This window comes from Simochromis diagramma, unplaced genomic scaffold (assembly GCF_900408965.1).
Source record: "Simochromis diagramma unplaced genomic scaffold, fSimDia1.1 OVJJ01000438.1, whole genome shotgun sequence".
NCBI lineage: Eukaryota > Metazoa > Chordata > Actinopteri > Cichliformes > Cichlidae > Simochromis > Simochromis diagramma.
The window spans coordinates 724,038-739,116 of record NW_024387263.1 but is presented as its reverse complement, the minus strand read 5'-3'; the positions used below and the strand labels follow the sequence as shown (position 1 = coordinate 739,116).

The 15,079-nt window shown below is 43.2% G+C and overlaps 1 protein-coding gene across 7 annotated transcripts in view; it reads left to right on the top strand.

Moving 5' to 3' along the window:
* LOC120715363 (dedicator of cytokinesis protein 3) overlaps positions 1-15,079 on the top strand; it is a 249,886-nt gene that overhangs the window by 106,692 nt on the left and 128,115 nt on the right. For all 7 annotated transcript variants that reach the window (XM_040002307.1, XM_040002309.1, XM_040002305.1 and 4 more), the window contains exon 4: positions 12,164-12,219. In XM_040002307.1, coding sequence (XP_039858241.1) covers positions 12,164-12,219 — 56 coding nt within the window. The remainder of the gene's footprint in view (positions 1-12,163; positions 12,220-15,079) is intronic.

The following is a 15,079-nucleotide window of genomic DNA, read 5'->3' as shown; positions in this document are numbered from 1 at the left end:
TGCTGCGGTTGGGGGAAGCTCCCGGGCCAGCAGATCCTCATGTACTAACGAGAAATGAATGAAGGAAAGGAAAAGAGGAGAAGAGAGGGGAAATGGTCGGGAAGGGTGGGGCATGAAAATGAGAACAGCAGGTATTGGTGGAGGGGGGCTTTTATAGCTTGAGGCCGGCGGGGGCGTGAAGGAGGAGTGGTCCGCTCCTGAAATTCAGATGATATCTCCACACAGTGACGTCTGCCGGTGTGTGATTTCATAAAGGTTAAATGCAGTAAATGACTGTGCCAACGTGGCAAACTGCTCCTTACAACATATAGTCATATTTAGATTTAGCTGCAAAGATCTAATGAAGTGAGAGAAAAATATAAAGCAGCTGCACGATTTCTAGATCGATCCATTTCCTGATGTTCGAGCTAGAACTGCTGTATACTGATGCAGTTTAAATCCTGCCTGCTGTGAAGGGATTCACTTAAAATGCATTATTTACTTTTTAGTTTAGCAGGTTGACTCGCCCGCGTAGTCTCAGATGGATTTTTCCACCAAAATACCAACAGCTTTGTGCCTCTTCATTTGAACCAACCTTGCACCTGTTTGGACTTCTCCTCCCAGCGCTGCACCCTGCCCTTCGTGCTGGGCACCAAAATACCACGCAGATGCTTAAGGCGGATTTCAAGGTCAGGAAAATATCAAACGGTCAGAGCTGTCTTTGCCGGCTCGCTGCACTGCAACAAAAACGGGCCCTGAAGCTGCAGCACCAACAACACTCCACACTCTCTGTGGAAGCCTGTGTTTACACCGGTACCTGTGAACGTGTAATCATCCAGTCGACAAACGTAAGACGAACCTGGTGTTATCCAATGACGATATCACAGGAGAGATGTAGAGTGTGAATAAATGAGCGCTCGGGCTGAGGGCGAGGCGAGCTGTTCCTCTTTCGTTACAGAGGTGATGTTTTCTAATCAGCTTTGGTTTGTAGTTGATTGATCACACTGGGCCAGTTAATGTAATTTGCCCAGTGAATAGAAACTCGCCTTGAAGAGCTCGTCTGAGTCAGAGTGGGCTGAGAGAAACATTGCCTGGAGACGTTTCAGTCAAAACGCAGCGACTCCAACTGAAATGTGATGAAAAGCAGCAGGAAGGTGGAAAACTGATGTGTTTGTTTATTGTCACTCAGACCTTGTGCTTCTTTTGGACCTTGCTGTCAGGTCACATAACCGCCAAGTAAAACTAGATGCGACCGTCTTCCTAAAATATCAACCGCGAGTCGGAATTTGAATCCAATCAGGACGACCTGCACGGTTTAAACAGTCTTACATAAAGAGAGAGAGAGCGAGAGACTCTCACCTTCCTGAAGCTCGTCGCACCGACTCGCTGCAGTGGAAATCTCTCCTCCTCAGAATATTTAGAAAGACATTCATTGTTCAAGAATCAAGTAACAACAATGGCGGTAGATGTACAGTTCTGCAATTGTGATGTAATCACTGTTATTTTATCATCCGAGCCTATCAGAGCTGCTGTGTGAAATTATAGATGCTGCACGCAGCTCAGTGTGGGAATTGCACCATCCTCCTTTTTTTCTCTTTTCCTCTTGGGATCATGAAAAGGGGCCTGATGCAACACAGGGGCTCATAATAGGACTGAATATATGGGTGTGTTAGGGTTAAGTTTAGAAGATAAACTCTTTCAGGACAATAGAGGAGGCAGGAGAGTGAATCACAGCTGCAGAGTCTTTTCTAGCTTTCAGATTGTTGCAGAAATGACTGGAAGACAATGAAACGCGGATTATCCGAAGCTCATCGGCAGGTGTGATAAGAATGAAACAAAAGAGACTGTAATTGGTGTACAGCAGCAGAGCAGTGAGCTGGAAACAAAAGACAGAGTCCTGTATGATGGCACGAAAAGAACGAGGAAGAGAAAAATGTCCAAGAGAGCAAAGGACCGGCTGAGATGAAACAAAAAGAAGGATCTTAAAAAGTATTTTAACCGTGCAAAAACATTTCCTGTGCAACTGATGATCCAGGAGCATCCTCTCACCCACTGATGCTAAGAGGTCGTGTTGAGATGAGTGTGCTAAATGAGCTAAAAAGTTGAAACCGGTACATTAAGAATGCTACAGAGTGCTAATGTTTTCAGCTCCGACATGAACTTTTGCAGCGCTTCGTAGCGGCGCGCTCGGCTGACTGCGGTGCAAGTTCACAGGTGCTTCAAACTCAATATGTCGACTTTTAAAGTGTTTTATTAATATATGTTCACCACCCACTGCTCAGTTTGCACGGAGCAGTAAGGACTTTCTTTCGCTTCATGCTGCACTCATTCCTTTCACACTGAGTGCTTCAACCGCTGAACTACGAGTGTCTTCACGAGTGTCTCTCGCATGTAGCTCTGACTTGTAGAAGCTCTTTCAGTGGGTGTTGTGTGCAGACTCTCAGATATCTGAGCTCATTTCAGGCTCTGTGGCTTCTTAAACCCATCAACACCGAGAGTAAATGTAACCTGATTAATGTGGAATATTTCAGCCTTCCTTTTAGTTACACTGAGTGAAGTTAATATATTTTGGAAATATTTTAATTTAGTATCAAGAGCTTTTTGACACGGAGAGCTAAAGCTTGGCATGTTTGTAAGAAAGAATATATATAAATATAACCTTAATAACCTAAACTGCATCGCCTTATATTATCATGTTGTTCTTATATGTCTCTGTGCTAGGACACAAACATGGTCTGCAGTTTTCTTTGGTAGATATTTTGGGACCTTTGGTCTAACCGATGAAGCGCATTTTAATCACATTACAGTTATGTACAAATTGATGACGACATCATAATCAGACAGACCTACAGAAAGTCTGAAAAAATAAAAAACTGAAAAAAGAAACCTCATAAAAACAGTTTGCTGGTAAAAACACCTGAAACTGTAAATGTCAAACAGCTGTGAAGGCTGAAGTTTAGCTTCAGATAAACTTCAGCTGAGCCGGGCTGCTGCGTCAGCATCAGGTGACGAGGAAGAGGCCCGACATGTCTGCCACCTCAGGATCAACCCTGAAAACAACGGTCAAAATTAAACTGTAACAATTTAACAGTCAGTAAAGTTTGTTCTTCGTGGTGTCGTAAAGTTACAATTTTGAAATGTCGGGAAGGACGAGCTTTACTTGTTTATGTCACGGCGGGAAACACAGACGTATTTATGGAACAGACCCAAACGCAGAGACAGGAGAAACCGACGAAGATTTAACAATAAGTGAACCTTTATTGTGGCCGATACAAAAAACTGAAGAACAAGGTGAAGTGAAACAAGGGCGAAACTAAACTGAAACCTAAACTGGATAAAACTCTGACTATGAAGACAGTTATAACCCTGTACGACCACAACAGACGACCCGACCAGGAACAGACGGACACAGAGGACTCAAATACAGATACACAGGAGGGGAACGAGGGAAGTGGAAACACCTGGAGACACAAATGAACGTGACGCCACAGGAGCGACGGAGATGCGAGCTGTGCGATTCTAATCTCACATAAAATGTTAGAGACTGTGTGAGAGTCACAGAGTTATGATGACACAACAGACTGACCATGACTAAGATTACAACTACAATACAGAAAGTCTGTGATAGTTAGGGCTGCCACAAACGATTATTTTTGCGATTAGTTGACTAATCAGATCATCATCCATTGGACGTAAAACGTACAGCTTATTGCACCAGCAGCATCTGCTCTTATATAACTATCATTAGCTTACAGCTTTAAGTGTTTACGGTCTGTGCTAACTAAAAATAAAGGCAAGATGATAGTTTATTAAATTTTAATGAAATCTGCAGATTGTTTCGGTGAAGTTTAATAAACTCCTTGCTATCTAAAATATAACAGGACACCGGAGTAAATTCTCCAGCATCTCACACTTCTGATAATCAGCTGTCTGCTTGATGTTTATTCAGCTGTGTAAAAACTATAACTTTAATCTCAGCCAAACCGATTTACTCAGGAACAAATAAAATACTAAAAAAAGCCAAACAATAACATTTGTAAGTTATCTAAGTGACTCATATATCATGTTTAACCTGAGTAGCGAAAGACGGCGGTGGGTTTGAAAACGATTTGCCGGGAGTCCGGTGTTCTCACGGCTCTAGTGACCTTGCCCCCCCGCTAGCTATCGAGCTAGTGGGTAACAGACATCTCTGAAAACGTCGGAGCGCTTTTGAAAATATGTGGTGTCCTGATAAACTGAGCAGATATTTGAGGTTTCCACAGCTACATTCTCGCCTGAAAATATGTTAAACGTTTATTTTGTGACCCAGAAAGAATAATAAGAGTAATATTAAAACTAACTAGCTGCCGCCATTGTTGGAAACTGAGCTGGGCTGCGCTATGAATTCTGGGACACAGCTGCTTCTTCTTCTTCGGGGTTTAACGGCAGCTGGCATCCTTGTACATGCAGTGCTGCCATCTTCTGTTTCAGTCCGTTATTACACTCTTAAATCCTGCTACTTATTCCTGCGTCTTTTGTGATCTTACAAAGCTTCAAACGACGCGTCGACTATTAAATCAGTCGTCGACGATTTTGATAGTCGACGTAATCGTGACTAGTCGAATAATCGTGGCAGGCCTAGTGATAGTCAGTACATTACAAGTTAATTATCTTTTATTTATACAAATATCTGATTAAAACATACAGAAAAAAGCCGAGAGCAGCTCTCCATGCTGTCCTCCATTTTCCTCCTACAGGTTTTACTTGTGTGTGATTTAAGAAGGACCAACATTAAGAGTGTTAAGGCAGCGACGTTAGTGAATGAAACTGGTGATTCATCACTTTCTAACAGCTTGGACTGGAGCGTAGACACCAATATAGTCTGTTTCCATACTGCTGCGACGCTCCAGCTAACGTACAGCCGCGAGGTGAGCTGACCCTGAATGATCTTCACCTCTCACAGCTCCTTTGGCACAAATTGAAATTCCATTTATAAAGTCTGATTGTAGTAAAGAGGTGTTGAACAGTTCGTCTGTTCCTCAGGTTGTCTCAGTATATTTTCACTCAATTTTCCTTAATGCGGACGCCACAAAGTAATCTCATCTCAGGCAGAGATGATGCGTCAGCATCTTTTTTGGGTGGGAAGTGAGGAAGAGGAGAGGGAGCTGCCTGCTTCCACACCTGCAGAATTAAAACATTTATGACCCAGAGCGCTTTCACCGCTGGTCAGCAGCACAGTTACAAAGACCATCAATTATTTAGCAGTCTAACAAAGAGAAAGAAAAGCTGCAGAGGAGAGTCTGGAGGGATAATGTTAGGCCCAGACTGTTTTATTAAGAGCAAACATCAGCAGAGGTCACTGCTGGGTACGGTCCAGGAGTTTGTACCAGTCTGTGCATTTGCTCCAACTCTTTTCAGCCTATGGATGTGTTAGTGTTAGTTTGGTGTAAAGTTGCTCATCTTTTGAGAAGCAACCTTTGATTAAAAGTTTTACAAGTCTGCTGTTTGTTGTTAGAAGTTTGCACCCCGAGGAGAATGAATGAGACTTTTCTTTGTGTGCTCTTTAAAGTTTGCACAGAAATATGGAAACAGAGCAGAAGTTTCTGGCACAACCAAGAGAATAAGGTCAGAAACATCTTTCAGTCTTTGTTGTTTTCTTGTTTTGTCCTGGACAGCATCCGGACAAAAGGTTTCGAGCTTCCATGATCCCAACTGTCTTGCAACTCTTCTGCAGCCTTTCTGAAGGTCTTGCAAAGTTTTTCTTTGGACGTTGGCTGTTTTTCACTCATTTCTTTGTACCTGATCATTTTCAGAGGGATGCTTGTTTGAGTTTGTTCAGCCTCATCACTGAACCGATGATGTGTCTACACATAACAGGCAGTTTTAAATTGTATCTTTAGGCACGTTGTTACCATCAGCCGGTCACAAAAACATCATTTGTTCTAATTTCTTTGTTTGAATCTGTTAAAAATACTAAAGATTACACAGTTTGACATAAAATAATGTTTTTGCGCTAACCAGGTGATTCCCAAAGAGCTGTTAGTTAACTGGGCACATCTCTGCATGCTGTCCAGCGGCTGCTTAAAACAATCTGAGGAAACTGGACAAGTGGTGGCATGTCAGGCCTAAAAACAGGACCTGAGACATACATCTGGACCTTCAGCTGATCCCTCTGCTGTTCACTCAAAAGAAGTGGTCTCAGTGGAAGCCAAGCTCGAGGGAGAGAAAGAGGCCTACCGTCAAATTGTTTAGATGTAGAGAGGATATTACTTTCTAGCTCCTCTAGTCCACACAGCGTTTCAGTCGCTCACTTTAAACACATACACGGCTTAACAAGAGCATCCGTCAGTGTTCTGAGCAGAGAGCACGAAGGAGGTTCAAACTGTTTTACAATGAAAGTCTGAGAAGTCAGGCTGTCCATTAGGAAACGAGGATCGAGTGTTGTAGATGGCGAGATGCTGAATAATTTACAGCAGCAGTAAAAAGAAAAACCCATATTAAACTTTAGAGACACGACTGCCTTCTGGTTCCCGTCTCTCTGACTTTATTTAAGCTTGATGTCTGCAGTCGCTGCTGTTTCCGACCTCATGCAGACCTCGTTTCAGTTCAGAAGCACACGAAGAAACATGGAACTATAAATGTTTTGTGCACCTTTTTTCTCATTTGTAAGAAGCTTTAAACGTGCTTTTCTTTAGTGGAGTAAATTTGTGTTAGCAGAAAGTTACAGTTTCTCTTGCCAAGTTAAAAAAAGAAGGGCTAAATCACACTGCTGTGAACCAGCTAAACTTTATGACACGAACGCTCACATGAGCTCTTTTTAAATCGTCAGTGAGATGGAAGCACTTGAGCAAGGCTAAATCATATATAAGTAACAAACCATGAAATTAAATGTGTCACATCCAAGTTATTTTTCACGCAGAACGTCTTGAGCTGCCTCGTAAATAAGCCTCGTTGTACACGCTTGTATAAATGGGGATATAAGCCAACATTGTTTGCATAAACATGCACATTTACACACAATTGCACACACAAATATGGACAATAGAGCACCGTGGTGCTTGTGCTGTTTAGGATAATCAACCATTATTTGTATTTGCTCGGATTCGTCTCCTGGACATCGGTGGGAAGCGCAGAATTGGCTCCTGTGTGGCTGAGCAGTAAATTTCTGCGAAGGAAGGTGATCATGTCTGATGTCTGCGCAGTCGTCCGCTGTTTCCCTTTCTTTTAGTTTCTTATACCTGGTGTTTCAGATTCCTCGTGTCCTATTGGCCTCTGGAAGGCACTCAGAGCACGGGTTAACGCGAGGTGACGTACAGTATTTGGGCCGGAGGCGTGCTGTGTTATTTTTGAGAGGATGACATTTTTCCTGCAGCCTCGCTCGCCGTCCTTGCGTTCCCCCTGTTGCTCGTCTCTGTGCCTCCGTTTCCTTATTATCCTCTCGTCTCCCTCACTGATCGTCTGTCTTTGCATTCTCTTATTTTTAACACTTCTCGTCTCGTCTGTCTCTTTTTCTTTCTGTCTCTGTAACAAGATGACCTTTTTAAGTGGGCCGGTGCTTCAGCGCCATCAGCTAAATTAAGGACAACACTTTGACACTGGGCCACACACACACACACACACACACACACACACACACACACACACACACACACACACAGAAAACCTTGTTGCTGTCTCTGCCTAGTTAGCTGTGACAGTGAATGGCTGTTAACAGGTCAGTGCCTTCAGAACACCTCAGGTTCTCCTCTGATGATACCGAGCTCGAAGGCCTCGTGTGAGTCCGTGTGTGCACGTGTGCTTCATCCTTCCCGATGCATGTCTGGTGTTTCCATCCCGCTGGTTTACTGTCACATCAAAGTGGGGCACAAACAGGGGAGTTTTCGGTTTAGCATCATGAGCGTTGTGTGAAGGTGAGACAGCGAACAGAGAGCGAGCGCTGACCTCAGCACAGGTGATGAAATGCTGCTGACGCTGGCAGAGGTCCACATCTGAGCGGGTTCAGTCAGTTGCTGTCACTCTGATCTATTTTCTCCTTTATTACAAAGGATTTATTACATCAGGTTTCACATATAAACACACAAAGCAAAGCTTGAAAACAGCACAAAGACACTTTAGAGCAACACAAACTGAAATCAGCTGACTTTACCGTCAAGACGCAGAAAGAAATAATTATTTTTCTTTCTATCCGCCCGGCATGGAGGTAACTGAAGAACCTCTGCAATGACATAATTGTAGCTGTAATCTGATTACTGCATACAGTGCAGTAACACAGTTACAGTATATATGACAGGAAATAAGGAAAACCTGAGCAGGTCTACTGTAACTCATGTTCAAATACAGAATGTGCAATACTTGTGTAAATGTTATCCAAAGGTTAAAGCGATGAATCACCTTAAACAGCGCGGTGACAGCAGCTACCGAGTGCTGTGGCTTTTAAATGAGCAGCGGCGGAGCAGAGCTGTGAGGCGGTGCGACTGTGAAGAGCACATTTAGTGTTTATGGCCCTGGGCAGACAGGTAATTGAGCGAGTCCCGGGAGGCCGGACCAGCACCTCTGAACTGCTCTTGTCACATGCATGGCTGCCAACAGTTACTCTATTCGTCTACAGCCCTGTTATTCTCATTTCTTCCTGATTTTATAGGTTTCTCTCCCTCTCTCTCTGTAACACCCTCAGAAACATATTTAGACTTGAATCTGGTCCGCCGTGTTTTTCTATGTGATATTTGACCTAAAAGGTCTTTTGACAGCTGTAGCAGAATCCATCTCTGTTGAAAGAACAAGCAGCTAAAGTGCTAGCTAAGAGACAGCAGGGTTATTATGCATGATAGCAGAGGGCTGCTTTCTTTCCCGACTGCCGGAAGCCTCATTTTCCGAGTGCACATAAGGCACAGACCTGCACACACACAGGAGCTGACATCTTGGCTTCTACGCTAATACTTAACATAGATTTTCTGCATCAGCATGCAGGCTGGCGGACAAGGGAAGAAGTGCATAAACAGGATACAAACCCACATGCACAAATACATGTACACCAGGATGCTTAAGAACAAAACAGCCAAACACAAACTGGCATGAACACTTCCATTCCTCAGATAGACTCTGCTCTTCTTCTTCTCTGCTCTTTCCCCATTAAAACATGTAGCTGAATATGAATGAAATCCCCACAGTGTGAAGCCTTCCCTCAGTAGACTGCTGCAGCTCCAGCCACACTTTGTAAATTAAACAGTTTTTTTCCACACTTGCAATTTACATAAAAATTTTCCCCAGTCACTGGAGATATAAAGATTTTGTGACACAAAATACCTCATTACTTCCACATTTGCAGAAGAACAGGAGAATACTGTAAGCAGCATTTCGAGCTTGTAAAACTAAAATGGGGGAGCCTCGAGCGTCCACAGCAGCTACCTTTCAAAGAGACGGCACCGCCGCTGCAAAAAGTGAAGCTTACTTGTACACTTGAAAAATGAAGGCACCCACAGAGTAAAGCTGGAAATCCGCATCATATAACATGCACGCATGCTGTTACCCTGCGACTGCGCTGCAGCATAGGCAGCGGGTTTGTCGTGGTGAGAATGAGTTTTTATACAAATCAGATTCTGTATTCTGACAACGCAAAGCTGCAAGGTGCAAAGCGATGCACCAGATTTCCAACACTGGCTTCACACTGGTGCTGTAGCAAACCAGCCTGAAATACTAGAGGACAACAGTCCTTTATTGAAGAGGTTCTGTTTTGCTTTACTCACTCATTAGATTTACTGGAGGTGCCAAAACTACTTGGTCAGTCTAGGAAGAAGCTGTGGTTCAGGTTGAAAAAGCAGAAATGTTGCTGGAGGATAGGCCTGTATATCTGTTATGCCTGTTTCATGCAACTGCGTCAGATTAAGCAACTATACAGATATAGTTTCTGTCCATGCCTACGCAGCTACAGCAGCAACAATAACTCCATCACTGACAGTCAACTGAGTTAGTGATGGAGCTGAACCAAGAACCAGCGTGCACATGTCACTATGCTCCAGAACAGCATGGTTTCCATCCATTAGGCCAAGCTTCACACTATAAACTGATCAGCTGCCGTGCATGGCACTCGCCTTCTTTGTGGGCCCAGGAAAGATTGGGCCTTGCCTTGTGTAACCTGTCTTTATAATTGATGCCAGCGGTTTTAAATGATGATTCTCTCATAATTATGTCGAAGGCCTCAATATTTCACTTAGAAATGTGAATTTTTAGTGCTTTAACCACTTTGGGAAGCCAAGCATGCAGAAGCTTGTTTTCCTAGAAAATGTTGGGTTTTAGTTGCTATGGCCACAGATGCAGAAAAGGAAAGAGGGCACAACTTCTTGAATATTGCTGAAAAACCTCCACAGAAAGGCTGAAGATGCTTCACCTGCCCTTGGTTCAACGGTGAAACAGTAGAGAGGTGCACACTGTGCACGTCAGGGTTCGGTGAGGGGGTACAGCCGGCTCTGAGGAGCAGAACTCTGAACAATATCAATCAAAAGCCAATAAATATGTCAAATAATTTAATGGTCTAACTTCTTATCTTCTCTTTTCTAATCTTAAAGCTGCACCCTGAAAAGAAGGGAATAGGAATTTAATATGTGCTTCATATCAGTTCAGGGCCTCTAGTGACTCGATATGTCACATAGTGTGAAAAACAGCCCGAGAATTTAACCCCAGAGGTAGAGCACAAACCTGAAAACAAATAAAATAAATATAAAACAAATAATAATAATTTTAAATTTAAAGACAATAAATTGAATATACTGAAATCTCTCGTGGGACACTTTCCTCACTGGTTGCCTTTCATGCCTGCTGGTTTTGTCTTATTCCAACTAAAATGATCTCAGCCTGATTTGTTTGGATCAGAGTTTTTTTTTTGCTTTTTTTTCCTCCCTCTTTATTTCTAAAGTTTTGCACATGTAATTTTACATATCAGGCCCAATACAGCAAGTACCAACTGATATAAAGACATATATCAAAACAAATTAGGCCATTAAAATTCAGATGATAACAAAAAAACATGAAAAAAGAAAGAAGGAAAAAAGGAAGAAAAACAAAAAAACAACAGCCCACGCACAGAGAACAACAACAACAAAAAAACACACACACACACAAAAAAAACCATAACAAAATGATCAGAGTTTAAGCTGATTGGTCCAATCAGTGTTGCCCCGGGAACGTCACTGGATGAATGTAATCTCTTTGCAGTGTGATCTTTACTGGACTTTAACACAGTTGAGACAGCTGCAAGTCCAAGCAGTTCATTTTATGCCCATCACATCAGAACAGGTGGAGACAGCGGGACCCAATGTTTCCTGTATAAACCCCACCCTTCCTCAGACCCTGTAGAGTCCTTCTTCATTATATACTTTTATTGTACAGCCCCGACCAAAAGTTTATGATCACCTGAAAAATGGCAAAGAATCATATTTTGCATAGTTGGATCTTAACAAGGTTCCAAGTTGAGCTTCAACATGCAGAAAATTTCAACATGCAATTTATTGAAAACAACCTTAAACTGAAGCGGGCTGTTTTACAGCTGATCAAACGTTTAGGACCAAGGAAAGAAAAGCGTTTGGACTTATTTGAGTTGCTTGAAGACGTTTCACCTCTCATCTGAGAAGCTTCTTCAGTTCTAAGGTCAAATTGTGGAGAGTCCCAGATATAAACCCAGTGGGAGTTTCCCCCCAAAGAGGGACAAAGGACCCCCTGATGATCCTCTACCTAATCACATGAGCTGTCTTCAAGCTGTCTTCGCATGAGTCTTCCAGCAACTCAAACAAGTCCAGACGCTTTTCTTTGCAAGCTCCTTAGACTACGATGACCTGGATGACTGAGAACCTTCACAGACGTTTAGGACCACGTGCCTTTAAAAGGCCAAATCTGTGCAAAAATGTGATTCGCTGTCATTTTCTGTCAGGGTCACGCTGTCATGACGTTCTGATGGCAAAGGCAGCATGTATTTCTCCTCACTGGAAGATCTCCAATCAAAGACAAGAAGCGACCTGCCTAGCCTGCCATCAGCCTCCGTTATAACTTATTATTGTACATGAATGATTGAGGAGCGTCTCGCTGCTGCACACAGAGGATAGTCTTTACTCTGCATGTCTTCATCGTGATCTGTCTCTCGGTGTTATTGGATGGGAAGTAGACGGTGATTAATTATCTTTCTTCTCTGTTATTTTTTCTGTCTGTGTCTCTCCAGGGAGTTTTTCCTGCCAGCTACGTTCACTTGAAGAAGGCCATCGTCACCAACAGAGGGTAAGTGTGTAAACCTGCGACACTACACTGAGCCTCTGTGAAACCTCAGGCTCGGTTAGACTCACGCTTTCGATGAATTTAACACCTTCACTGACTCCAGCATCATGTTTCAGTTTGAGGGCTGAAAGCAGTCGTGTTGAACATAAAAACAGCAAAAAGCATTTATTGTCCTCTGAGCCTTTCTTTCTCTCCTGTTACTCATTCAGTCATTAGTGTCTCTTTTCTGTCTGAAGAGGATTTTAACCAGAGCTTCACGGACAGAGCGTCGCTAACAGCCTCTGCTGAGAGTGACAATACGTTATACTGCCAAACGTATTCAGTCAGCCATGCATTTGTTCCAGTCACTTCCACAGGTTTTTAAAATAAATGCAAAGTTTCCTTATTGTCTGATTCACTAATGAAAGCTGCACATGTGGCAGCTAATACCTGCAGGCCAAAACGATCGAGTCTGTTTTTTGTCATAAAGTAGAGAAAAAGTGTATTATTCGTACCACCTGCACATGTGGCGTGGTTTGCAGCACACACATGCACACGGTGAGCCACTGCAATCATCTGTGGGAAACCCAGTTTTGCTTTTAAGAGCACCAGCTCTGCACTTGTTTTCAAGGTACTAATGAGGTTAGCATCTTGGAGAAGTTGCCACAGTTTTTCGGTGGATTCAGTCCGTCTCAGAGTCTTCTGCTTGTATGATCCTGGCCTGAGCCTGAGATGTTGATCTGGGCTCTTTGGCGCCCTGCTTCCTGCTGCAGGACTTGCTGCTCTGCTTTCAGCTGAAGAACAGTCTTTGTGAGTCTGGCTGCATGTTTAGATCGCTGTGAGTTTGGGGGCCGATCAGACTCCTTCCTGATGGTGTTGTCAGATAACAATCATCAAACATGCCAAAGGCCTTTCGCACCATACTGTATGTCATCATCTTTTAGTCACTCCAGATCTGATCCGATTTGAGTCGCCCTCGTGTACCGAATGTGGGATGATGCCACAGTCGGGTATATTTTATATCCGCAGTGCTGGGAGGCATTTTTCTTCTTCTGCAGCTAAAACTGTTTAGGAGGTAATTTGATGAAATCTGCTTTTCTGTTGGGATCAGTTGTTTTGAGACTCATTCTTTCTAAATAAGGTATAAACCTCCTTTTTTCTCATTTCCTTCCAAGTTCAACTGTACATATTTTAATACATTAGCATAATTATTTGGAAAAGCTTTAAAAAAAACAAAAACAAAACAAAACCCTCCAAAATTCAGATTAATCAGCGTTACAGAGCGTGTCGCGATTTGCATAAGAGTTTTTTAATTAAAGGCAGAGAGTAAATTAATTGGAATTAGTGAATCTTTTAGAGTTTCAAGTAGGCCCCCGGGGCAGAGACGGAGAGTTGGTGTATTTTACTGAAGGAAGATGGAGGCTGCTGCATGATGACAAACATAATTAAAGACTGTTGATCAAGTGGGTCTTAAAGCAGCAGAGCTTTCGATGTGCACGTGGGTGTGTGTGAGGGAATAAGAGAATTACACTGTGTGTGTCTTCACTGTACAAACAAATGAGCCATGTTCAGTATGAGTTACAGACACTCAAGGGGTGGTGTAGGTGGAGGCGTGTTGCTTCAGGTACCAATTAAAATCCGTACTGACAAACAGAATAAAGCTAGTACTTCATGTTTTACCTCAGGGATGATACGCTGGACCGTGCATGCACTTGATTGGTCAGCTCGGCATTACATCGGCTCGTGTTGAGCCAACTTCAACTCTAAGTTTTCTTGCTGGAGCTCCCTGAGCACCAGCTGCTCCCTGCTGCACGTATTCTAACTCACTGATGTTTCTTCTCAGTTCACGAGCACTGTGGTAGTTCAGACTGTGTTGAACCTTTACTGTAATTACAACACGGAGAGAACGTTTGGAAGAATGGAACAAAATTTACTGTGAGAGAAAATCTATTTGGTGATTAGACCCCGATGACCCAACGTGTCACTACGGGATCCCAGCGGTGGCAGGATTTAGGACGGGACCGCCTGGAATCGGGACGCTGGTGATTTAGATGGAGGCTTGGATGGAGCTCTGAGTGATTCGGGGGAGGCGGAGATGGGGAGGAGGCTGGTTGCACATATGAGAGCCTGAAAGAGAGAATGACAATGAGGACCGAGATATAATGTAATGATGTAAGTGTTGCGTTTGAGAAAGTGGGAAAGTGGAAGTGATGTAAAGAACAGACAACCAGGAAAAAAGACAGACATATAACTTAGGCGTAAGCTTCATATAATTATTGAATTATGTACATCAATGTTTTACATTACTGCATTAAAGAAAACGGGATGTGATCACAGTAACGTGGGACACCCACCAACAGGTCTCGATCGCTGTGATTGGTCTGCTGGGTAAAAGGCGACCAACAAAGAGTTGACCATCCAGCACTGCTCACAGCACCAAGGAGGATTTCTGCTCTGCATGAAGCAGGCAGCAGGACATCTGTACAGTAGATGCTTCTGAGCTTTAGTGAACCTTCTTTTCATAAAGTTTCCACTTTTACTGTCCTGTGAGAATCAGTGTAGTCACTCTGCATCCTAGAAAATCTGCCAGTGATCTTTAATGTCTCATGTGTTTGAGACGGCACGGAGAGATTTGAATATCTTTGTGTAAAAACTGCAGCATGAGGTCAAATGAGTTTAGCGGATTTTAATTTGTTCCTGTGGAGTCGGCCTGCCTGCGTCCCTGTGTCGATCCACCAGTGTGCAGCAGCCTGCAGGTTTGTGCCAGGAAGCTCTCAGAGCTGACATTTACAATTATCACAACCCTGCACTTCATTACTACACATGGAGACAGAAACCTACTGTACAAGTGCACGCGACACATTTATAGTAACGGTACAAAAAG